Raw genomic sequence first — 24,435 nt, 5'->3', positions numbered from 1 at the left:
AACTGATAGTGTTGTGGCCATGCTTTCATTAGGGAAGTCTTTTGCACTCCCTTTTGACTAAAGCAATGTTTTGTTTGCTTTTGGCTTGGAAGCAGTTGAATAAATAGTTGGATCGCTGCAAGGTGCAGTGGCTTACCAAGATAAACCCAGCTTCGATTTCCAACACTTCTACTTATTAATGATATGACTTTGGCCAAACATATAATCTCCTTGAGTTTCAGTTCCCCTGTCTGTAAATTGTGAATAATAATGACTAGGTTTCAAAAGTGGCTCTGAGAACTAAGTGAGGCATTTAGTAGCTACTTAGTCCAGGCTCTCTTTAAACCCCTCTTTACCAAGATGACTCTTAGAATAATACAATTACTGAGTTCCCAATGTAAGTGGAATGAATAAGCACATGTCTTGTCACAGCTCAACATTGCTTTCATCTATTTATCTCACTTCATGCTCATTCTTAACCACAGGGGAGGAATTAGAGAACATTCTCCCAGGTCCTATTTTAAAGCTGAGGAACCTGAGATCAGAAAGCTTAAGTGATCAGCCCAAGATCACACAGCTCTTAAGCGACAAAGACAGAATGAACTGGGTTTTCATTTTAGAGTTGATACTTTTCTACATGATTCCATTTTCCCTAAACACTGAAAACAGTAATTCTCTGACCTCACTGGATTGTCTCTAACAAGTGTTTTCACCTGACTTCATTTATACCATTCATTCCTTACTCTAATTAGAGAATGGAAATTTGGATGATTCAAAAAGAGGATGATTTGGGAACCAGATCCCTAGACTGGGCTAATAGAGAGAAAACTTTCTAGAGTAGTACTTCTCAAATTTAAATATGTGAGTGAAAAGCTTGAGTATCTTATTGAAATGCAGATTCTTCTTCTGTAGGTATGAGATGATAAATGGGATTCTGCATTCCTGACAGCCTCCCAAGTTTTGCTAATGCTACTGAAAGCATGGTTTGTGACTGGCAGCAACAATGCTGTTGAAGTTTTGGGTCAGTCTTATAACTTTGCCTGCAGTGATCACCATCTGATTACTTAGAGACCTGACTTCCTGGATCTCTTAGAAACTCACACGTGGCCATGTCAGAGCCACTTACCTTCCCCAAAGGAATGTGCCCAAGTCCTACGGGAACCAAATCTGAGCCATAAACCAATGACAGAATCAACCACTGCTTTTACTCCTAAAAGAAAATCTTTCACTATGAGTATGCTATGTTAGCTCATCTCTGATGACATTTTAGATTATCTCTGAGGTCTCATAGATCTTAGCAAACCATTTTGCTCTCTGACAACAGCCTGGCTTCAAAATCCCTAATCAACTAAAATCCTAAGTAAATTATACATACTCTAAGGGAGAATTATCCCAATTATATAAGGATTCTCAGAACTGTGAGTGTTCATGTGATTTCTTTAGCTTGGCCTTCACCTAATACATTTGTTGTTAGCTACTCGCCAGAGTGAAAAGAATGGGTGAGTACAATGTTTAGAGACTATGAGAAACATCTCACTTGAAGAACAGCCCAAAGTTCAGGTAATGCCTCTGAAATGCCATGAGTAATCTCTGGTATGAGATAATACAGATCAGAACAAAAGAAACCTAGTGGGAATACAGGCATTGATAAAACACTGATGAACTTGTCTCAGAGTAGCATTTACCTGGCTTTGGTGGTACTGTTGGTTTGGGATTTCATGATGCTATTATAATTGTGATCAGATACTTACTTAGCTACCAGATGGAAGTGATAACATAGATTGAACTATGTTCTAAGAACATAGCAATGATTGCTTCATGAACTTAATTTAATTAAAGGCACTTCAAATAAACAAATCAGAAAAGTATTTTTGTAAACTTGGATTTCATAATACCTATGTATTTTGAGTGTGTGTGTGATCTGCATGTGTGTAAAGTTCCACAATCAGAGGCATTGCTTGCAAGGGATGTAAAGTGTTTTTCTGATATTATAATATCTGTTTTTCTGATATTACAATATCTGTATCCAGTGCCTGTCTTGTTGGATTTGTTCATAGAAATTGTTACTATACAAATATCACAGACCTTAAAACTTTGCCTGAACAGATAAGCAACTACCTCCCAATGGGACTTAGGAGTCCCATTGTTTATTTCCATTGCTTCCCACTACTTTCTTTTAAGGCCAAGGACTACAGGTAACAAAGAACTAAATTATGCTCAATATTTGACACTTTCCTTAGAAAGATAAAAACTTATATGCAAGCTAGTAATTGCATTATTGAGTTTTGATTTTGCTAAATGTTATATATGTATAGAACTTTTCAGTGCTTTGACATCTTGCCTCTTCAATACAGGCTATATATGATGTTCAGATTTATTGAGAAGTATTTTTATCATCCATGGGACATAATAAAGATGTAATTCAAAACAGAAATGCTTTAGCATTTTTTCTTTTTCCCTAATTGATGTGAAAAGTCTTGAAGCAGTTTTTCAATCAGCAAGAAAAAAAAAAAGAATACATTCATGTTAAGTTTGACTATAATATAAAACAGAAATGAAAGGAGCATTTTATTTTTCTTAATTTTATTATAGTCACTTTCTCTTTTTGTTTTCATCCCTTTTACTGCAGTTTAATATTTTCCTGCCATCTGTTATTTCCTCCTCAATTTCCTTTTAACATTTTTTTTTTTTTACTTTGAGTCTCAACAAACCTCAGAGTTTGGGTAAAAATTAGTTGCCAGAGGTCTACAGCCCATTCTTTCAATTGTTTAGCACCTACGCCTGACTTCTGTCATGTCTCTATTCACTCCCCACCTTCTTTTATCTTCTTCAGTCCCCAATTCTATGGCCTTTGCCACTGTTTGAGGTTCCTAATGCTGAGAAAAGGTCTACATATTTCTAAAACCCGTCACTTCTTATACATTTACAGCAATACCTGTCACTCCACATGCTTGAGCCAGGCTCTCAGTTTGGAAAGCCACACTGGTGACATAAAATGGAGAATCTTATCACAGTTCCTCACTCTTCGTGTGTCTAAAAAGACACCTTTGTATATTTTAAATGTGATACTGTTAAAATCTCTTTGTTCCCCAAAAAGCACTGGCTTCCTTTATAGGCTCTAGAACCACAGGCCTGACTGAAACCCTGCAGAGAGTGTGTGAATATCTGTGGAATTTAGTGCACCCTGAATATCTGTGGAAGGGTATCAACATGTTCCAAACTTTTAGATCAGCAGATAAGCCTAGGATATTTTACTTTGTCTATTAGCCAAATTTAGCTTGTCCAAGCTAAACCTATTTTGAAGAATGTGCTTAATATTTACCATTGTAGCTTTACACTGAACACATTAAGATATAATAACTCTTATTCAAGGAAGGCTTTTTTTTTTTAAAGTTATAACTTATTCTTGGATACTAAACTGCATTCAGGAAGTGACCACTTTTTAAATCAAAAGCCATATCATGTATCTTTTACAATCTGATGGATCTAAAATTTAAAGAGTAAAAATCAATTTTTAAGTTGCCTCAACATTCCCATTGATTGTTTCCCCATATAAGAAGCACATGAAGTCTGAGAGTGCACAGCCATCTGTAACTTCCAATCAATGATGTGAACTTTAAGTTGAGGTCAACTACACACACACACACATTATTTAAAAGTATCCTGAATCAAAACTTTGTAATTAGAATATATTTAATGTAATGGTTATTAAAGAGGAGTCAAGAATTTTGTATCTTTGATAGCATGTTCTTTTCCCCATAAACTTGCTAAAGGCAAAGAGCAAATAAAAAAAAATGAGGTCATCACCATGATAGATTATTTCAACACACCTAGAACAAGTTTCATAAGGATTATAATAAACATCTGCACATAACCATTTATATGACTACAGGAAGGATGATTATTCTGAAACATTTGGTCACATCATTAGCTGGAAGGCTAATATCTAATGTAAAGCCAATAGGAAAAAAAAATTATAAAGGTAGTTCCCACTAATAGCCTCCCCTAGCTAAGGAGGAAAAGGAAGTGGTACAATGCCTGGTCATTAGAGCAAACTGGATCATCTCATTACTTATACTGAGCTCTGTTTTTATGTTGAAAGGTATCTGTTTGGGAGAGAACGTATCATCATCATTTGCTGTCTATACTGCTACATCACTCTAAAGCCTATGATCTCATGCCTGAAATGTTAAAATGGTCTCCAAACTAATCCACTGGTTAGGACTCTGGTTGCTTTACTTCAAACCATTTGGGATACATTAAAATCAGTGTTCTTAAAAACACCCATTTGAGTTACCAATCTCTTATTATATCCAGAACCAATCTCTTATTATATCCAGAATAGAGTTGAAATGTCTCTCTGTGTGCCTCAAGATCTACCACCAACTGGTTTCATTCTCATTGTTGGAAGTTATTATCTATGACTGTTTCTAATGGGACTCTTTGTCCAGGGTTATCTCTTTGTTGTGTTACAAATATCCCAAGAGTTTTCTCTCTCTATTTTCCTTCTTTCTCACTGATCCAGTCCTATCTTTCAATGATGCATCCTTCTAGCCCACATGCCTCTCTTCCAAACCCTCTGCCATTTAATAACTGTGCTGCTTTGTTCAAGTTATTCTACTGCCCTCATTTCTTTTATAGCTGATCTCAATATAAACACACTGTTTTCTGAGATAGTAAGCTCCTGAGAGAGGGGCTATGGCTCACTCACCTCATATTTGCCCTTGATGCCATCCAGAGTCTCCTCTATTTACTCTTATTTTGGATTACTGAGTGTCAGTCTGAGTTCTAACAGAAGTTAGGTTCTTTCGGGCTTATTTTGCTGAGCATGATCCCTTCCAGCTCCATCCATGTTGCTGCAAATTGCATGAGTTTATCTTTTTTGATTGCTGAGTAATATTCCATTGTGTATGAAAAATACCGGATGGTCTCACTCATAGCAGGAATTTAGAAAACCTAAATAAGGGACCAGTAAAAAGACTAATTATAATAAAGTAAAAATCAAAAACAACAAGCAATTATAAACCAGAGACACACTATGTGTGGGGGGGGGGAGAGGGAGGAGGATGTAGGATCAAAACAAGGGGGGTGGGAATTGTATGGGGACTACAACCAGGATGAAAATGCATACATTGTGCAAAAATGAAAAATGATGTAAATATATATATATATATATATATATATATATATATATATATATACAAAAAAAAAAAAGGTTGGGTTCATAGTGCTCAGCATTAAAGGTTAGAACCGAATAATGTGAGCAGTTACTGGTAATTTGTAATCATCTACCACTGATCACTTCAGTTGCCTGAAGGCTGACAGATAAAATTGAATTCTTACTTTATGTTAATGCCAATTTACAGAAACTTCACTGGCTTTCATGTGAAGGGGGAGTTTTGTGTACAGCTTAGGTGCAAGAGTCTGATAATAAAACTGGATGGTACATACATATTGTAATAATTCTTTCACCAAAAGAGGTCATATAAGGGAGTAAAAATAAGCTCTAATATACTGAGACCATATTATTGAGAATGTGAAACCACAAATTATCACAGACCTAAAGGTAGGATGACTCAGGGGGGAGCTGGCATGGTTTACCACATACCTAACAAAATATAATACATGCTGTATCTTTTTTTATTAGATTTTTTGGGAAATTATACTGTGGAAAGGTGAATTCTGGGTATAGCTCTGACAGGATGAAATTTGTGTTCTCATAGAATAGAGGAAAAAAGGGAGAGAAAAAGCAGAATTAAAATTCTGTGAGTGAATCTGTTGCAAGTTTAGCAAGACCCACAAGAATCTAGGCCAGTACCTTGATGTCTTTAGTTTTCCGTTTGGAATTTGAGGAACTAAAATGGAGATATCTCATTTTAATACAAAACAGAACCAAGAAGTTATTTAAAGCAGGATGCTAAGATAACATTTAGAAAGAGAAAAAGAAAAGAAGCTAAATCTAGTTGAACTAGTGAAGTCTTCACGAGGACATAACATTTGAAGTCAGAGTTTGAAGTCTGACTAGAAGAAAATAGTGAAGCTCCAGACTAAAGAACTGTCTCAACAAACGTGGAAAAAAGAAGGCAAGGTGTTGACAATAGTAGAATGAGACTAAAACAAATGGGTAAACTAAGGAAATTGTTAGCTAAGTAGTAAGATAACATGTTGGATGAGCTTATCAGGGTCAATGTGTATTAGCACTTAGTGCACCTAAATGTTCTGAAGAGAAAACACACTATGAACTGGTTTAGGAAGATTATGATAACAGGGTGAATTTCAATTAGGCAGAGGTGGAAGTCAGGGAGAGGATCTTTTATGATAATATAGAACAACGAGATACAAAAGGATGACTAGCGGCGGTGTGTGTTGTGAACAGGAGAGGGAAAATGTTTGTGCATGTGTGAGCGAGAGAGAGATGTGTGGAGAAAGAATAAATGTGTGGTGGAGCAAGCATTAGGATTGTAGTTTGAGGCAAATCAGAGAGATGCATGTTGATTAAGGTGTTTCCTAGCCATCCTTTGCGGGAAAAATTGCTAAGAGGTAATGACTAGAAGCACATAAAAGAAAATACTCCTTAAGAGTAATTATTGGATTCTGTAAAATGTTTTTCTGATAGCTATAATGCTAATTCATTCACTGTACATGCTGTTGGGCAAGTCTGTATTTTAATCTGAATTTATCTTTCTTCGAATTGAACTAAGATACCACCTTGTTTTTCTTGATGGATAATAGAAATGTCATAGTCTTCATGTGTGTTCTACTTCTTGTAACCTGATGAAGAAAGCAAAGATTTTCATGGTACCTCTATCTTTCTCACACTTCCATACATGCATCTTTGTACACCTATCCCTTTATTTATTTACATTTATACCTTTTTTTCCTGTCAATTCCAGACTAGCACTACAACTCTTTTGAACCCTTCTAAACACACTGATTGATACTGTTTGATGTGAACAGGAATATTCCTTCCTCTGGATGTTTAGCAAATGACAAGAATCAGAATGTCCCTGAGAGTAGAATATATAAAAGTGTATATATCTTATTGAGGTAGAGCTGCAGGATTATAGGTTCTTCAATGAAATAATAAGTTTTTATTCAAGAATTCTTTACTAAAGTTAAAATCACTCAAAGAGAGGAATTGTGTTGGTCTTGAGAATAAGCCAGAGAACCAGAAGAGCCTAGTCCTTGAATTTATTTATCATCTAGAGGCTATAGCCTCGGAAGGAAGGCAGGCAGCTCTGAATGACTTTTTAAAAAAAAGAACAAGTTTTATAATAGAGGTCCAGAAGACCAACGAAATATTTTTGAGAACAGGTTGTCTGTAGAAATAATCTTATAAATCACAACATACAGAATCACAAAATATAGAATTAATTGTACTGAAGCATTTAGGAATGCATGGCAATATACATCTTTTTAATCTCACAGAATTTAAAGCTATATTAAAGACATTGCACAACAGAATATCTAAGTGCAAACTCATAGGTTAATCTAAAAGACTATTTTTATTTCAGATTACATAATATGAACAATTAAACTCACAGTGTATAATTTTGATGCTGTGACTGGGGAATTTTTAATAGCTAAGTAACCTGTTTTTAGAATAGCAACTGATTTAAACTTTTGGGTCCCTGTTTCAATATATTCTCAGAGTTACACTATCAATAACTTACCTTTAAATATCAAGTAAGGAGAGGTATCTGAATTAAGACATTTATTATAAATCTAATACATACGTCACCTTTCATTTAAATCTGCATGTATTGACTACCTGTGATTTAAAATTTAATAAACTATTTCATCCTAATAATGAACAACAGGAATTTGCAATACATGATATTTAATAATGTACTAATGTTTATCTTTATACTTTAATAATGAATTAGAAAAAGAATAAACAAAGGGATCAGAAAAGAGAAAAATGTTTAGCTTTTGTCAGAAATACAATATAACTATTCATCATAGAGGAATACTTTTTAATCTGATTTTGTCAAATAGATTTACTCAATAAAAAGAGAACAAAATGTCAAAGTTCTATTTAGTTCCATAATAAAAAAGATATTCGGGCCTGCAAAAGCTTATATTTGTGACACTGATTTCTATATGACTTAGAGGTATAGGATCTCACCCTTCAGATGTGTGTTACCATAGCACACCCAAAAGCAAGTCACTCACAGTCCCCCAGCATAGTCTATTGGGGACCCTCCACCTCTGCTATCTTTAATTCTATTTCAGTTATATTTCTAGGGTTTGTTATGGGGTTGGTTTTGTCTGGCCTTTGTATTGTTTCTCTATATTCCAAATATAAGTAAAACCATCCAGGAGTTGTCTCTCTCCGTCTGATGTATTATGCTCAAAATTATGCCCTCCAGAACCATCCATGTTGTTGCAAATGGCAAGAGTTGATTCTCATTTTCATTTTTCTTGAGGTATTTTTTAGTTTTCTTTGATTTTTCTCATTAACCCAATAGTCATTCAGTAGTATGTTGTTCAGTCCTCACATATTAGAGGTTTTTCTGATTTTTCTTTTGTGGGTGTTGTCTAGTTTGATGCCATTGCAATCCACGAATATACTTGATATACTTTCAAGCTTCATGAATGACACTTGTTTCATGACCAATGTGTAGTCTATCTGTTAGGGGGAAAGGATGTCCTAAAGCTAATTCCATACAGGCTTTGTGGACTCCACTCCCCACTCCAGACCAAAGCCAAAGACACTGGGAACTCCAAACCCCATCACCACCAAAGGGAAGGTGGCTGGGACCTGAGGGTGGGTTTAAGCAGCCAGGTTTGGTAAAACTGGACATGTGGGCTTTGGAGAGGCTCCCCCATTTTGGCTCACTGCCAGCTGGCAGTGTTTGGCCAGCTCTGAGAGTGCCTTTGGGTTTCCAGGTCGGCGGCGGATCGGGTAGGACACATTAAAGACTTTATTTCCCTATTTTCTCCCTGAGTTGTACATTTGCTCAATTCCCTTTCCCTTGTAAATAAACCTTTTATTAACCTTTTGTGTGTGCCTGTAGTGGAGTATTAATAAGTCCCTTTTAAGCGCGTGGGTGAGGACCCACAGCCAGGCAACCCATTTTATATCAGGGCTGCTTCGTAAGATATCCTGGAGAATATCCCATGAGCACTCGAAAAAAGTGGTTATTCAAATTTTGGGGAGCATAGTGCCTTATATATGTCTACTAAACCCCTATGGTCTAATTCTTTGTTTAAGGTTATTGTATCCTTGTTTTCTCTCTGTCTTGCCTGATCTCTCCATTGGTAAAAGTGGAGTGTTGAAGTCACCCATTTTGATGCACCTTCATTTCATGAATTATATATTTGCAAACATAGATGTCACTACCTTTTTTGGGGTCCTATTTGTTTGTAGGATTCTTTTCTAACTCTTACTTTGAGATTATGAAATGCAGACTTTTTAAATGACTTACTAACCCTTTTAAATATTTCTATGAGTTTATTGTGTATACAGAACAAATTTCCATATTCCCTAACACCTCTCCTTCTTTATGTGCATGTCTTTTTTTACTAGACAGCACTAAGGAATCCAGTATTTAATTTCACCTAGGGACAAATCAATTATTACATCATTTTTAAAACATAGAATGAGACCTTTAAGCCATTAGAAGGTTCAAAATGTCACTAACCATTTTTTTAAGCAAACTTCTTTTAAAGTCCTCCCTCAAACAACCTTTGTAACTGTAAAATAAAGGATCAGAAAAAAGCCATTTATAATACTAAATCACCATTAGCCCAAAATGAACCTATTCAGAATTTGAAGTGGAAAATAGACAATGACTCACAAAGATCAAGACCACCAAAACCTCTGATCTTGACTCAAATTTATGGTTAATTCAGATTAAAGCATCTTTTCCTAGACTGTCTTCTCTAGTCCATATTTTCTACTATTCAAATAGTCTCATACTTGGTGAAATTTCAAAGTTATTTTATTTCAGTGTGTGCATGTGTATGTGCATATAAAATGTTTTAAACAACCAAAATATCTGTGTGTGTGGAATGTGTGTGTGTGGGATTTGTATGAATGAGGTGAGGTTGTGACATTGACCTTCCTCAAGCATTCCATAATGCTTTAGTTCAAGTTCATAGAATATATCCAACAGTTGTTGCATATTTACCTACCTTTTTATCTACTTTACCTACCTTTTTATCTCTGTAGATCTTCATAAACAATGAATGGCATAATTCAGTGAGTGGCAAGAAATTTCCAGTCTTTAATCCTGCAACTGAGGAGAAACTCTGTGAGGTAGAAGAAGGAGATAAGGTAAGTTTCCTAATGAATTCCATTTTATACCAGGTTTCTTTGTTTCTTACCATTCTGAGAAACTAAATACCACTCCAAGTACAAACAGACATGCCATGAACATGTGGTTTCTGGGACCATTTGGGAACTTTTTTGGTACAAAAAGAATGCTTAGCAGTCATATACTAAGGAACTGGCCATGCTTCTGAGTATTATAGTGATTTTTTTCATATTATTTTTCCTTGCTTGTTTTTCCACTGAAATAGTGTCTAAATTTATTTTTCAAGCTGCATATGAAGTTATTGGTCATAGGTTTAAAAAACAGAGAAATTAGTTTCTCATATAAAATTGTTATTTTGTCAAATTATAAAATGAAATGAAAAGTTAATATAGGACTTTTAGAATAATATATTACCTAAGTACTTCATTAAAAATCATTGAATGAATATTGAAAAATTAATTTTAAGAGATTTAAGTTGAATCACAAATTAAAAGTGGTCTGTTCTCTAGTTAGTAACATTAATAGCAAAATAAGCAAAATTAATTTAGTGATAATATAAAAATTTTTAAATGTGTGAATTTAATACTCAAAATAATCCTGTGGTGAAGGTGATATTTTAGCCACCTTTACAAATGATGAAATAGCAGAATAGAAAGTTTGAGTAATTTAATAGACATTACTAATAAATGATTAAATCGGTTTTCAAATGCCATTCTTCTTAATGCAGAGACTGTGACTAGCAGGGTTACTGCCTCAGCTTATAATTATTTTTTTAAAGATTTATTTATTTATACAAGAACTGGGGTACTGTCAGAGGTGCAGGAGGGTGAGAGAATTCACCAGAGACAGAGCGGAGAGCAGAGCAGGCAGACGGACCAAAGACACTGCTGAGGGGAGGAGCGGGCCAGGCAGGAGAGGTCTGCTGCATCATGTGGGTTTCTCCCTGGCCGGCCAGGAATCGAACCCACGCTACAGAGGCTGCAGACAGCTTCACAGCATTGCGCTCAACCCACTGCGCCACTGAGGAGGCCCAGCTTATAATTATTATTAAAGTAAGATTAGGCTATATTAAATAGCTCAGGGAGTGAAGAAATTAAGAATTTATATCTGAACACATACCTTAAAAAAAAAAATTTTCTCTTGGGCCTCCCCTGAGGATTATAAGGGTGGCGCACCCATAATCCTCCACTATAGACCACTGGGCCCCATCCCCCCGTTCCTCATCAACCACCCCCACCTGATCCTACAGTTATATTTCTAGGATTTTGGGGGGGGGGGCAGTTAGTTTTGCCTGTTCCTTTGTTTTGTTTCTTTATAGTCCACATATGAATAAAATCATCTGGTATTTGCACCTGAATTAAATGATACAAAGCCAAGCTAGGACGAGGCATACGGACCATCACTGGCAATATACTAATGGAGCCCCAGAAAGCCTTTGTAATAAGATCCACTCCCAGTCATAAGAGAAAAAATGAATTTGTCAGTTCAGCAGTTTATCAGACTTATAGAGATCCACATACTACAGTACTTAAAAAGTCCTAGTTGCTTGAGTGACTCTGGCAACCATGGGGAGGTGGGAATAGCAATAAAGGGCAAAGTGAGGACACCACATCTAAACCCCCCACAACCTGCCTAGTCTTTCTCTCCAGACATACAAATGCCACTCAGGAGAAAGAATGCAGGGCTTTTGCAGTTTGCAAAGAACACAAGAAAAAGCATTCTGGATACCTTAGCTCTGGGGCCTTGGACTTCTCCCACTGCCACTGGCTTCTGTTATGAGTTGCATTTGTAAAACAAATCTGTGCCAGGAGTTCCAGTTGAAATCTTGGCAGGCAGTCTGAGGACTTTTCTTGGCATGTGGGTCAGATTTGCCTTCTTCCTGAAGTAGAGTAAGGGAGAGCAGATAATCATACCTGAAATTTTAGAAATATTTATCATGCATTTGATTTGTGATTATTGATAAATACTCCTGCTCATAGAGGAGCAGAAATATCTGTGCAAAATAGTTCAAGGATATTCATCAGCCATGAACAAAACTTCAAACCAGGTTGTAGTTCTAGTTAATACTTGATCACTGGATACTTGATCATTCAAGTTAAACTGTTTATGGTGTCTGGGAAAGCAACTCTCTGCTTAGCCATCAAAACTCATATTCTTTTTGGGGATAAACCATTAATATTTGTTTTTAAATAATTATTGTTACTCTCAAAAGTTTGCTGAATGAAATTATACATTTCAAATGTATAATAACTTCCAACAGCATTGCCTAGTGAAAGGTACACATCAAGTAAGGTACATAGTCACCATAAACCTAATATCTTGGGATTGACTCTTTAGATAATGAGCCAAGAGGTTTTAAGGATTTAATTTATGAATAAAATGGAGCTAACAATGGGCTATATCCTGCTTTTCAATGGTATTACAAAGAAAGGAGGATGGGCAAGAACAAATGGAGGTTACAAAGCACAAGGCAGATGTGGGTGGGAACTGTTTTTGTTTCACTTCAGTGGCTCTTTTAGGCTATATTGACTAATCCTGAAACCGCTTTTAATACTAAAGCATGACCTAGCAAATAATTGGTGGGAATGAAAGTGAATGTACATTAAAGTAAGTGACTATGACAGGTGTAAAAGTAAAACTGGTCTGATAACTGTTTTCTCCAAATCTGAATGAATTTAATATGGAAATACAAATACACAGTTGGGAGTGATGGAAGAGTCCAGTATTTCCTTAGCTGCTACTTAAGAGGCATTTGATATTTCATCATCATCATTGAGATTGTCTTTATAAATTCAGCTTGTGATTCCTTACTTTAAAAAAGGAATGTACTCAACACTACAAGAGAAAAGTGCTATTGAGTGGCAAATCTGAGTTAATGTACCAAATTGTTTTCTGGTTAATTAAAAAATTATGTCTTTGGAACTATTGTTCCTGGAATTAAAAAAACTCTTATGCCAAATAATTTTGATTAATGTAAAAACTTTGTTATTAAAGCATCTATTAAAATGTGATTTATCATACCACTGTCAACATAAGCAAATTATTTATATAAAGAGCACCCTTATGTAAAATCAATAAACATGATGAGTTTATAATATAGGTAAAAAATTATTAAATATTTATTCACTGCCTATTGTAGGCCCAGAACAGCAAGCTACATTATAGCTTACAATACAGATAATAATAAATTTTAATTGCAAAGAAAATCATTATCAATATAGTCTGGCAGAGTTATAATCTGGACTTGGAGTCTGATGTGGCATCAAATTTTGGTTCGTCTACCTGCTGGATCTCATATCATATAAACAAAGTCTACCATTTTTAACTCTAGTAGTTAAATGTGGGGCTGTAAAGGATTTCTCTGAGGACCTGCAGCTTAGTAGACTCTTAACAAGTAGCTACTAATAAACTGAATTTGTTTAGCAAGGACTTATGTAGATTGTAATATTTGAGCTGGATCTTAATATGTAGGAATATGAAAGAAAAGTAATTTGCTGGCAGATCTTTATGGGCAAGATTTATAGGCTCAAAGATATGAATGAATTGGGCCAGATAAAGAAGGAAAACATTTTGGAACAGAAATTATGGTAGGTAAGTTGGAATCCAAAATGTTGGGCCCTGCAGATCAGAAAAAGGAGTCTGACCTTAGAACTATGGCATAGGCAAAGGGAGTAGTTGTAAATTTTGAAAGAGAAAGTGGTAAGATAAAATTATTTTTAAAAAGATTTGCTTGCTGCAGTAAGAAAGACTGTTTGGGGCAAGAGATTATACCTGGCAAGGTTAACAACAATATGAAATAATAATGACCTAAAATAATATAGGACAGTAAAACCTGAAAGGAAGGATTAAAATATTAAAATATATTGGAATTGCTGAGAGTTATTTAAGGTCATTTTTACTGCTAAAACTATAATAGCAATTGCTACCATTTAATGAACACTTAATATGTCTATTAATATTCAGTGCAACTCTGTTTTATAACATCCCTTTTCTAAAGATAAGAAAACTGAAGCTTAGAGATCGCACATCACAATATGTGTTATTCAGAATATTTTTCACAGTTTATAATAACATACTGGTGTGATTATTTGGTGATATATTTCCTCCATTCAAATGGAATTTTCAAAAAACAGTTTAGCAAATCTTCAGGTGGGTGAATAACTGCCTCAAAGCTTATATAGCCAATAGGTGAGGAACCAAAATTCAATCCTAGGTCATTTTACTCTAAGGCTACGTATTAACCACAATTACTCTATTTCTGCACATGCAAGACAAAATATAAGATGTGAGAAAATTTAGAATGTGATCCAAAAGACGTAACCACAAGAATGTCTTTCCTTGTAATAGCTTTTTCCAGTAATCTATTTCCCAGATGGCAACATTTCTGGTGTTGAAGCTAGGCTTTCCATATCCCCTTGAGAGGCCAGCATGCCTATGATAAACCATATTTGGCTAAGGTGGTAGTAAAGGATCTAAATGAAGACTGTAACACAGATCTACTTAAACACAGAGCACATGTATTTCATACACTGTGGTATCCACATATTGGACTCTTGTAGTTAGATTTTTTTTTTCAAAAGTTTCCGAGTTGGGCCTCCCAGGTGGTGCAGCGGATTGAGTGCCATGCTGTGAAGCTGTTCGCAGCCTTAGCAGTGTGGGTTCAAACCTGGCTGGCCAGCAAGAATCCCACATGGTGTGGCAGACCTCTCCTGTCATGCCTGCTGCTCCTCTCAGCAGTGTATTTCTATCATCTGCCTGTTCTGCTCCCTGCTCTGTCTCTGGTGAATCCTCTCACCCTCCGGCGCCTCTGGCCTATACCCCAGCTCTTGTATAAAAATAAATCTTTAAAAAAAAAAGTTTCCAAGTTTAACTTGGAATCTGTGGAATAAAGCAATGTCCAAATATAAGGAACTGGTGTGATTAACTGTATGTACAAATTATGGCTCTATATACATTTCTCAGGCAGAGCAAGTAATAATGCTTATAGTTTGTTTTTACACATTTTTCTCTAAAAGCTAGACAAGGAGATACACAAGTGAATGATGTTTTATAGTGAAAGAATGTTTGCTTATAGTCTATAAATTTTGTCACCTAATCAGATTATACTTCTAAAATATCCCTTTACCTCAGAACATGTCAGTGTGGCGATAAATACTATAAAAAATTTATATTTTGCTTTAAATTTTACATTTTATGTATATTTGTTTTAAATATATATATTTGTTTAAAAGTTAAATATATATATTTGTTTTAAATTTAAATTTGTAGCCTTCTAAGTTTAGGACCTCTTAATTACATATAGCCTAAGATACAGGGTGTTAATTTGAGATTCCAGGTTTTTAAGACAGAAGCGTCATACTTAATAGAATTCAGCTTTACAGTGGGCAACGTCAAAAACATTGGGGCAACTGTGCCCTCTGAATCTCAAAATAAATGATATCTCCTGCAAAAATTGCAACCTATTGTCCTAAGATGTAGCCATTATTAGTGGAACTTCTGTTTCCCTTCAGCTGGCCAATCTGATATACAAAAGAGTCCTGGAATAATCTGTTCCTTTAAGGTACTTGCAACTGATTTCATGGAGCAAGACAGATAAAGTAGTAATGGAAGAGATTTTATTTTTGTAGTAAGTATATTCTATAGAAGTTCAGAAGAGGTCTGCTCAGATCTGTATGGAGTGGAGTGAACAGAGAGAATTATATAACTAAAGTGAATTAAGGGAAAACAGGAGGCATAAACCCAGTTCAGAAAAATAGTACATGAACGAAGGCAAGGAGGCTAGACTGAGTGTGAAACTGATTATTTGATTTTTACTTGAATTGATGTGTGTTTAAGCAGTGCTTTAATAATAAGAAATAGAATTTTTACCTAATTAGGGATAGAGAAGGATCTCTTTATAAGCCAGATGGGAAATGAATGCGCGATTGTCACATACAGACTGTTATCTATATCACTCTATTACCTCTGCGTCTTTTCCCTTCTGCACAAAATGAACACACATTTATAACATTTACTGTTCAATAGCAAACAAGGTTTCTTATTCACCCTTCAATAGGTTCTTCGTGAGAGTACAATGGCTATAGAGTCAGAGATAGCAGAAAAGATACTATTTCAGATTTTGTTTTCCCTGGAATTCTTGGGTAACCACCAAAGTAGCATATTGTATGGTGAAGATTATATTTTGATAGCTGCTAGTGTTTGCTGGCCACATGTCAAATAGTGTTCTAATTACTTTATACATAGTAACTCATTTAATTCTTAATACTTTTTTTGTATTAGACAAATACTAGAAGCTGTCAAAATATAATCTTTATATTCTGTAAGCATGTACTGTCTATGGAACTCATCATTCCAGAGATTAGACAGCCGATATATCCCAGTATAATGGGAGTTGAGCTGGTACAATGTGCTAAACTTTAGGCTAACGAAAACACGTTGCCTGTTTATGAAGAGTTTGTCTATTTTATAGATTTTGCCATTGGATTTGCTAGTATGCTTACACTGCTGAATTGAATTTCCTTTGATTTGCAGGAGGATGTTAACAAGGCAGTGAAGGCTGCAAGGCAGGCTTTTCAGATTGGTTCTCCATGGCGTACTATGGATGCTTCTGAAAGGGGACGGCTAATATACAAGTTGGCTGATTTAATTGAACGAGATCGTCTGTTGCTGGCAGTGAGTATTAACTGGAGTGGGAAAATAGCAAGCTCTCCAGAAAGCATTCATTGTTTGGAGTGGCAAGTTATTTTGATTTTAGTGATCACTAAATTGTATGCCCTGCACATACAAAATGAAAACCAGTTCTTGGATAGAAAAGTTACCACCAAAGTAATTCACAGATAATAATTTTCACTCTACTTTTGGATGATGCTAATTTCTACTTCCAGAATAAATTCTACAATCTAAACTTTTGGCAAACACCAAGACAAATCAAAATTTAAAAAAGTGCATTTCCTTTACTCTAAAATATTCAGACGTTAACAGCTCATACAAAGTATGAATACCCTAGTATATTAAAATGAGTTTCTCAAACTTATTTGACCACTGATTCCTTTTAATAGAAAATCTCAGAATATATTAAAAGTGCCCAGAATATTTCTCTAAAACAAGTCTAATTTCTACTTATCCTAATTCACTAATACAATAAATAGCTACATTTTCCCTTCCTGCAATGTATACATTCACAATAATCTTGATAAAAGTATATTCTTCTTGGTGCGACAGTAAAGAACAAAGAAAAAGCCAATCATTCACGTGTTGTTGTTTTTTTTTAATTTATTTTTATCTATACTGCTTTAAAGAAACATTTAAGCAGTTAGATGAGCCAGCACACAAAATGGGTGGGGAGCTATTTCCTTCTTTTCTTCTCTGTTGGGCATTATGGTTAAGCCAATTTAACACAAAGCAATAGCCAAATCAGATTTCACAGTAAATTTGAATCACCTTTAGAATTTTAAGCTGGGAGTAAAAAAAATAGGCTGACATTTAAAAAAAAAAAATCAACCTTAATAAAGATTCATTTATAACTTAATTTAATAATTAAAGAATGCAAAAATATGGAATTAGAAGTTATATATAATAAAATTACATTAATCAAAGTCTTATCGGAAGAAAGCAGAATTTTCTAAAACTTGGTTTCTCTTTCTGATCTGTGGATTATTTAGTGTTGACTGCCTCAGTTAGCATAATATCTGAAGGGGGAGAAAAGAGCAGGCATACAAAAATCATGTTAGGTTAAATTTTGAAATGGTCTACAGTCTGGTGCAGAAACAGAAGGTTGTGGAAGGGGTAAGAAATAGCTTTAAGAGTTTATCAGCTGTGTATAACTGCCAGGTAACTACCCCAGAATATTAGGTTCCAAAATGTTCTTTTATTTCTGTTTGAGGAGGGAAAAAAAAGATACAGGCCATCCTCTAATGGTTAGGGCACTAAGTTAGAAGATGTTGAACTTTACAGTCTGACCATTCAAAAACAATAATTATGATAATAGTGAGAAAACTGGTAATTTTACAATTTAAAATTCTACTGAGGGCCTCCCTGGAGGCGCAAGAGGTTGAGCACCGCACTATGAAGCAATCCGCAGCCTCTACAGCTCAATTTCGATCCCCGGCTGGCCAGGGAGCAGCCCACATGGCGCAGCAGACCTCTCCTGATTTGCCTGCTGCTCCCCTCAGCAGTATGGTTCAGTACATGTGCCTGTTCTGCTCCCCACGCTGTCTCTGGTGAATCCTCACCCCCTGCATCTCTGGCCTGTACCCCAGCTCTTGTATACATAAATAAATCTTACTAAATAAATAAATAAATAAATAATTCTATTGAAGAAAAGTTATGGGTCTATGCATCCAGGGGTCATTTATTTTTAAGAAAATTGATTAATTATATCCAAGTGACGTGAAAAATTTTAAAAATTTATTGAGGTATTGCTAGTCGTCACTGACACTGAATTATCACCCACAGTGGTATTTGTACTATAAGTGAAGTCTTGTTAGAACTCTCAGGTGGCTAATGTGAGTAGGTGACTCTCACTGTGTGTTAACAAATTGTGGTCAATTCCTGGAAAGCCAATAGGGTATTTAAAATGAGACAGAAGGAGTACTATGGCTTAAAACCAAAATCTCACTAACTCTTTCTTTGAGACCTTTCTTTCAAATCAAATAATAATTTTAATTACTTTTTAGCTCATTTTTAAAAAGAGGTTAGATAAGATGACTTCTGAGATTTTCTTTGTGTCCCAAATTCTCTAGCACATGATTAGTCAAAATATTAATTATATATTTCTTAATCTAAAATTTTGATATAAGTTTTAGATTTGGGGTTTGATCTTTATTTCAGACAATGGAGTCCATGAATGGTGGGAAACTGTTTTCCAATGCATATCTGATGGATTTAGGTGGCTGCATAAAATCACTACGCTACTGTGCAGGCTGGGCTGACAAGATCCAGGGCCGTACCATTCCCATTGGTAAGCAGCTTTGGGAAACCAGAGGAGTGAGGTAGAGGGGGGCGAGAGTTCTGAGGACATGAGTAATTTCAAGCTCTTCCTTTTAAATGTGTCCGCCAAATAAGGCAAATTATGTTCTCCTTGACTTTGAGACAATGCAGTTGTGAACCTGGAAGTTCTGCTGAGATTCATCAGATGACTTTTAAAACTGTTTCAGCATAATCATGCAACACTATAGATATTTTAGAAAACATTAAAGTAAGAACATTGTTATGCCCTCAATTACTGACTAAAGGCAATTACCTTTTGAAGGGGCCTAACTTTTCAAAACTGGCTTCTGAAATTCTTTATTTGGATTTTATTTCAATGTGACATATATAACCTATATTGTAATTATTTAAAGCAATTTGCATATTCCACTATGAGTTGGTTATTGTCATCTGTGTCTGGCCTAACTCAGTATTATTACAACAGATTAATTAAACAAAGCAATTCTTATTGATTTCTTTCAAATAGCTTTAAAACAAGATGATATTGTATTTATAGCCCTAGTGAATGTGTATGTATATATGTATTTTAGTAGTATGTGAATATAGGATAGGAATATGAAAAGGCACCAATTTGCAAAACATTATGGGTAGAATTTAATTTATATAAATGTATTGACTATAGAAGTGCAACACCCTTCCAGGATGGGCCTTATGTGCATTTCCAATCAAGTTGGAACATCCAGTAGAAGAGATTGACAGAAAATTAAAAGGAGAGAGTGAGATCATGTTGGTACCAAGAAATGTGACTAGTTTAGAAATTCTTAATGTTTGACAAAATGGGAGAATGGGAGAAACCATTAAAAGTACAAATAGGTCTTGATTAGAAGGCTACTTAGAGTGATAGGGAGGAGGCTTCTGTAGGTGCTAGAACAGAACAAAACAGAACACAAAGCACAATATAACCTCAGGATGACTGCTTTAAACTTGCAGACATGTATGTCAATCAAATTCAGATTGAAAGGAATTTTTTTTTACTCCTGGCATTTTTTTCACACATTAAGAGAGTTTGTTTTTATTGTTTAGTAAACAGACGAGATTGAGAGAGAGAGAGAGAACACTTTAGAACAAGACAGTAGGAAAGACTTATTGCTCAGAGGGAAATATTTTTAATCCTCTTTTGAAATTTACTATGTTTAAAATTACATTACTCTTTTTAAGTCTACTATTGCTGATAGAACTTAGAGCTGTTGGAAACACACTTTAATATGGTCTTCCCTTAGCCACAAACCTCATACTTGCTTTTTCATTTCTTTTCCATAAAACTTTGAGAACAAGGAAGATTTAGCAAACAGCTCATAATATGGTGAGAGATGGCATTAAATACCTTTCAAATCTCTACCAATTTCTATGTTTGCCTCAAACTAATTCAGTTTTATACTTCCTTCATTTCAAATTACTATTTGAAAGCTCAGTTTTATCTTGTAAATAGCTAGAGATACATTCTTTTAAAAGAAATTATTTCTACACCTTCCTCTCACATCAACCCCAAACCACCATTCTGTGAATGTCAAGTATATGTGTCTATAAATGATGATGTGTCTTTCATTTTCCAGATGGAAGTTTTTTTGCTTATACAAGACATGAGCCTATTGGTGTGTGTGGCCAAATCATTCCTGTAAGTTGATCTTCAAAATAACTTTCACTTAAAAAAAAGTTCTCATTCTATTTAATTTGGATAATTTTTAGTGATTTTCAAATATTAAATAATGTATTTAATTTTTCCAGAATGACAGGATGCTTAGCTATTTACTAAAAATGGAACAAATATAAGACCTGTTGAACTTGGGCCTCTCTGTTACTACATTCTTTGGCTATGAATTAGGTAGTACATAAACTCTTTATTTTGGTATATTTCTGAAGTGTGAGTCAATTATTGCAGCATCAACAGCTCTTAACCATTTACCCTGGTTTCTTTTTTTAAAGTTGTAAATTACATACTTTTTAAAAAACCCGTGGTTTATTTGTATGTAAAAAAGGGATTGTCATTGCCATATCTTTTTTTTTAATATTTATTTATTTATTTATACAAGCACTGGGTACAGTCAGAAGTGCGGGAGGGTGAGAGAATTCACCAGAGCCAGAGCGGGGAACAGAACAGGCAGACTGACGAAGTACACTGCTGAGGGGAGCAGTGGGCAGCAGGAGAGGTCTGCACACCATGTGGGACCCTTGCCTGGCGGCCGGGGATCCAACCAGAGCTGCAGAGGCTGCGGGCAGCTTCTCAACCCAGCGCTCAACTGCTGCACCACCGGGGAGGCCCTCATTGCCGTATCTTTTGAGAGGATACCACTTAGTGAAATGTAGTCTGGCCTACTATCGCCAACACTTTTTATCTCCTCATTGGAACTTCTCATCATGGAGACAAGTATCAATCAGAAAAAAAAACAAACATTTTAATTAAAATTAAAGAAACTATGCCAGAGACACTTGGAACATTGAATGGAATATAGCCTACCATTAGGTAACAGGCTTTGATACTCCAAATCCCTCTCAGAGAAGGTAATTGTTTAAGCAGCATCATGAATATTTCCTTTTAGACCCAATACAGTTATATAGAAAATTATCTAAATGATGTCACTTTAACATTTTCAAGAAGACCAAACAAAAACATAGTTAAGTGTGCTGAAGTTCTTAGATGAGGAAGAGGCAGTGACTAACCTTCTGCCCCAATTAGATTGAAATGCATATATATATCAACATCTTTTTATAACTTTTGATTTTTTTAAATTTTATATATTTTAAAAAATCATTTTTCATTTTTGTACAATGTATACTTTCTCATCTCACCATAGTCCTTTGTGCTCTTCCCTCCCCTTTTTTGACCCCACTCCCTTCTCCTGGTTTATAGTTGCCTGTTGATTTTGATTTTTACTTTATTATATTTAGGTTTTTTTTCCTGATCCCTTATTTTTGGATCCTCTACATTTTTAATGAAATTGCTCATTAGTTCAAAAATCCCAGTAAAATCTAGAAAAATTATACAATCTTATTCCCAATAATTGTAAGTATCTACTGCATATCTATGGTGAAATAGTCACCATGGTTACCATTTGCTTACTTTTTTGTACATTGTGAAGTACAGAGGAATGTCAGCAATACTGATAATGAAGTCATATACAAAGATCAGTTAACTTATATGAGTGCACATGACTGGTCAGTACTGAGCTGAGTTTTGAAACAAGATCTCAGCCTCTAGCTCCTGGATTTGTTTGTTTTGACGAGATAGATTTTCTTAGCAATAAATGCTGCTAAATGATATTGGGGAAAGTGTTGCAATACATGATGTACAGGGAGGGAGGCATAATCATATTTTCAAAACACTTATAAATGGTTTGCAATATGTTTAGTTGTAAAGTTTGACTTCTAACCCATGCAGTGATTATTTTTTCCTGGTAGAAAAAGAACTCAAAATAATAACACTTACGACAAAATGATTAACTGTTCCCTTTCCGTATCTAGTTTCTGTGGAGCTTTCTGGCATTTATGAGTTGCTTTTGGCAATGAACTGAATTAGAATAATTAAACAAAGCTACTACAATTATTACTTAACATCTACAGGGAGTGGATCATGTAGAAGTTAGATTAGCAAATGTGGCTTTCCGCAATACAAAGAGTCTATTGTTATGTGTTGCTTTCTAGTGGAATTTCCCCTTGGTTATGCTCATTTGGAAGATAGGGCCTGCCCTCAGCTGCGGAAACACAGTGGTTGTCAAACCAGCAGAGCAAACACCTCTCACTGCTCTTCACGTGGCATCTCTAATTAAGGAGGTAAGTTTCCTAAATCAAAAGATACACAAGAACTCAGGAGCCCTCCTTTACAATAGGAAGACCACATTTGGTGATACAGTAAAGCTACTTTATCTGTCGTGGCCCCTGTCCAGTGCTGGGGGTGCCTTTAGCAGAGCTGCTAGGTGGGATTCCGGGCAGTCAACCCAAATGTGGGAGACATGGCCAGATGGAGACAGGGCCAGACTCAAAGACTTCATGAGAAACGTCATCTTAAGATCACAGTTTTGTTTCTTTTGCCTGACTCTTGTGAGGGTGAATTCATGTGGAAAAAGATACAGCTTTCTTTCAAATGTTGAAATGTAATTTGGCTTATAACTGTTACCTGTGGCCTGGAGTTTTTGCATATTTGTTTAAATAGTCCATGAGGAGGTTGGAGGGCTCTGTGCCAATATGCCTGCTTGTAACATGCAGCCACATTTTCTTCTAAATGCAGCCACATTTTCTTCTAAACAGTCTACTCTTGAGGGGATATATTTATATTTTCTTTTCTATTGTGATTTCCTCTGTATTTATCTTCTTGACCAAGCACTGACAAAAGAGCACATGACATTTATTTTTGTCAACTATCCAAATGGAGTTAATATTTTTTTTCTTGGAATCAATGTATTGTCCTTATGTTAGGGGGTAAGGATGTCCTGAGCTAATTCCATGCAGGCTTTGTGGACTCCACCCCCACTCCAGACCAAAGCCATCAAGACAAACACTTAGTCCTTCATATCTTACCAAAACTTGAAAAAAAAATTAGTCACTAGGAACTTAAAATTTAGGAAACCTGAATCATATCATAAAAATATCCTTTACTTGAATTAAAAATTGGTAAAAATGAGTAAATTGGTAAAATTGGTAAAAATGTCAAAATGAGACAGTAAGATGCAAAAAAAATTTTAAAGTGTTCATCTCAGTTTCTACACTGTTTCCTACATAATAATTCTTTAAGTAGGAATAAAATCAATCTGTTAATCTTAATCATGAATGGGATGACCTTTACTTGCCTAACATTTTACTGAGTAAATAATGCCAACAGGAATTTGCAACCCAGTTAGTATATACTGAGCAAATGACAGCTAGAAATTAAAAAGATGACATTCCTATAATTTCTTGTTTTTTGCTGATGGGATAATAAAGGCATTTCCTTCTTTCGACATGAAGAATTTACCACTTTTACATGCTCTCTTTTTGAGTTTCTATTATGATATTTGTGCAACCATCACTGGAATAATGATCCAGGCAAGGCAAACATGAACTTACACTGAGGAGAAATGGCTCTCGGTAATGCAACCCTTGGGGTAATTTAAAGTGGACTAAGCAATAAAATAAACAAGCCAAATAATACTAGTATGGCTTAAGTGAATCTTTCTTGCTAGAGAAGCTCATAAGGTTAGCAGAAAGAGGCAGCTCTGATCCACACTCACCTCTT

The 24,435-nt window shown here is 35.3% G+C and overlaps 1 protein-coding gene and 1 long non-coding RNA gene across 2 annotated transcripts in view; one reads left to right on the top strand and one right to left on the bottom strand.

The window, feature by feature from the left end:
• ALDH1A1 (aldehyde dehydrogenase 1 family member A1) overlaps positions 1-24,435 on the top strand; it is a 57,512-nt gene that overhangs the window by 4,889 nt on the left and 28,188 nt on the right. The window contains exons 2-6 of the mRNA XM_037492961.2: positions 10,157-10,261; positions 16,773-16,913; positions 19,071-19,200; positions 20,783-20,844; positions 22,869-22,997. Coding sequence (XP_037348858.1) covers positions 10,157-10,261; positions 16,773-16,913; positions 19,071-19,200; positions 20,783-20,844; positions 22,869-22,997 — 567 coding nt within the window. The remainder of the gene's footprint in view (positions 1-10,156; positions 10,262-16,772; positions 16,914-19,070; positions 19,201-20,782; positions 20,845-22,868; positions 22,998-24,435) is intronic.
• Positions 11,978-24,435, bottom strand: part of LOC129144901 (uncharacterized) — a 63,111-nt gene continuing 50,653 nt past the window's right edge. The window contains exon 3 of the long non-coding RNA XR_008549706.1: positions 11,978-12,120. This is a non-coding gene — a long non-coding RNA (uncharacterized LOC129144901). The remainder of the gene's footprint in view (positions 12,121-24,435) is intronic.

This window comes from Talpa occidentalis, unplaced genomic scaffold (genome assembly GCF_014898055.3).
Source record: "Talpa occidentalis isolate TD23 unplaced genomic scaffold, MPIMG_talOcc4v2.1 talOcc4.7, whole genome shotgun sequence".
Lineage (NCBI taxonomy): Eukaryota > Metazoa > Chordata > Mammalia > Eulipotyphla > Talpidae > Talpa > Talpa occidentalis.
The sequence above is the reverse complement of the archived record's forward strand: the minus strand, read 5'-3'. Positions and strand labels throughout refer to the sequence as shown.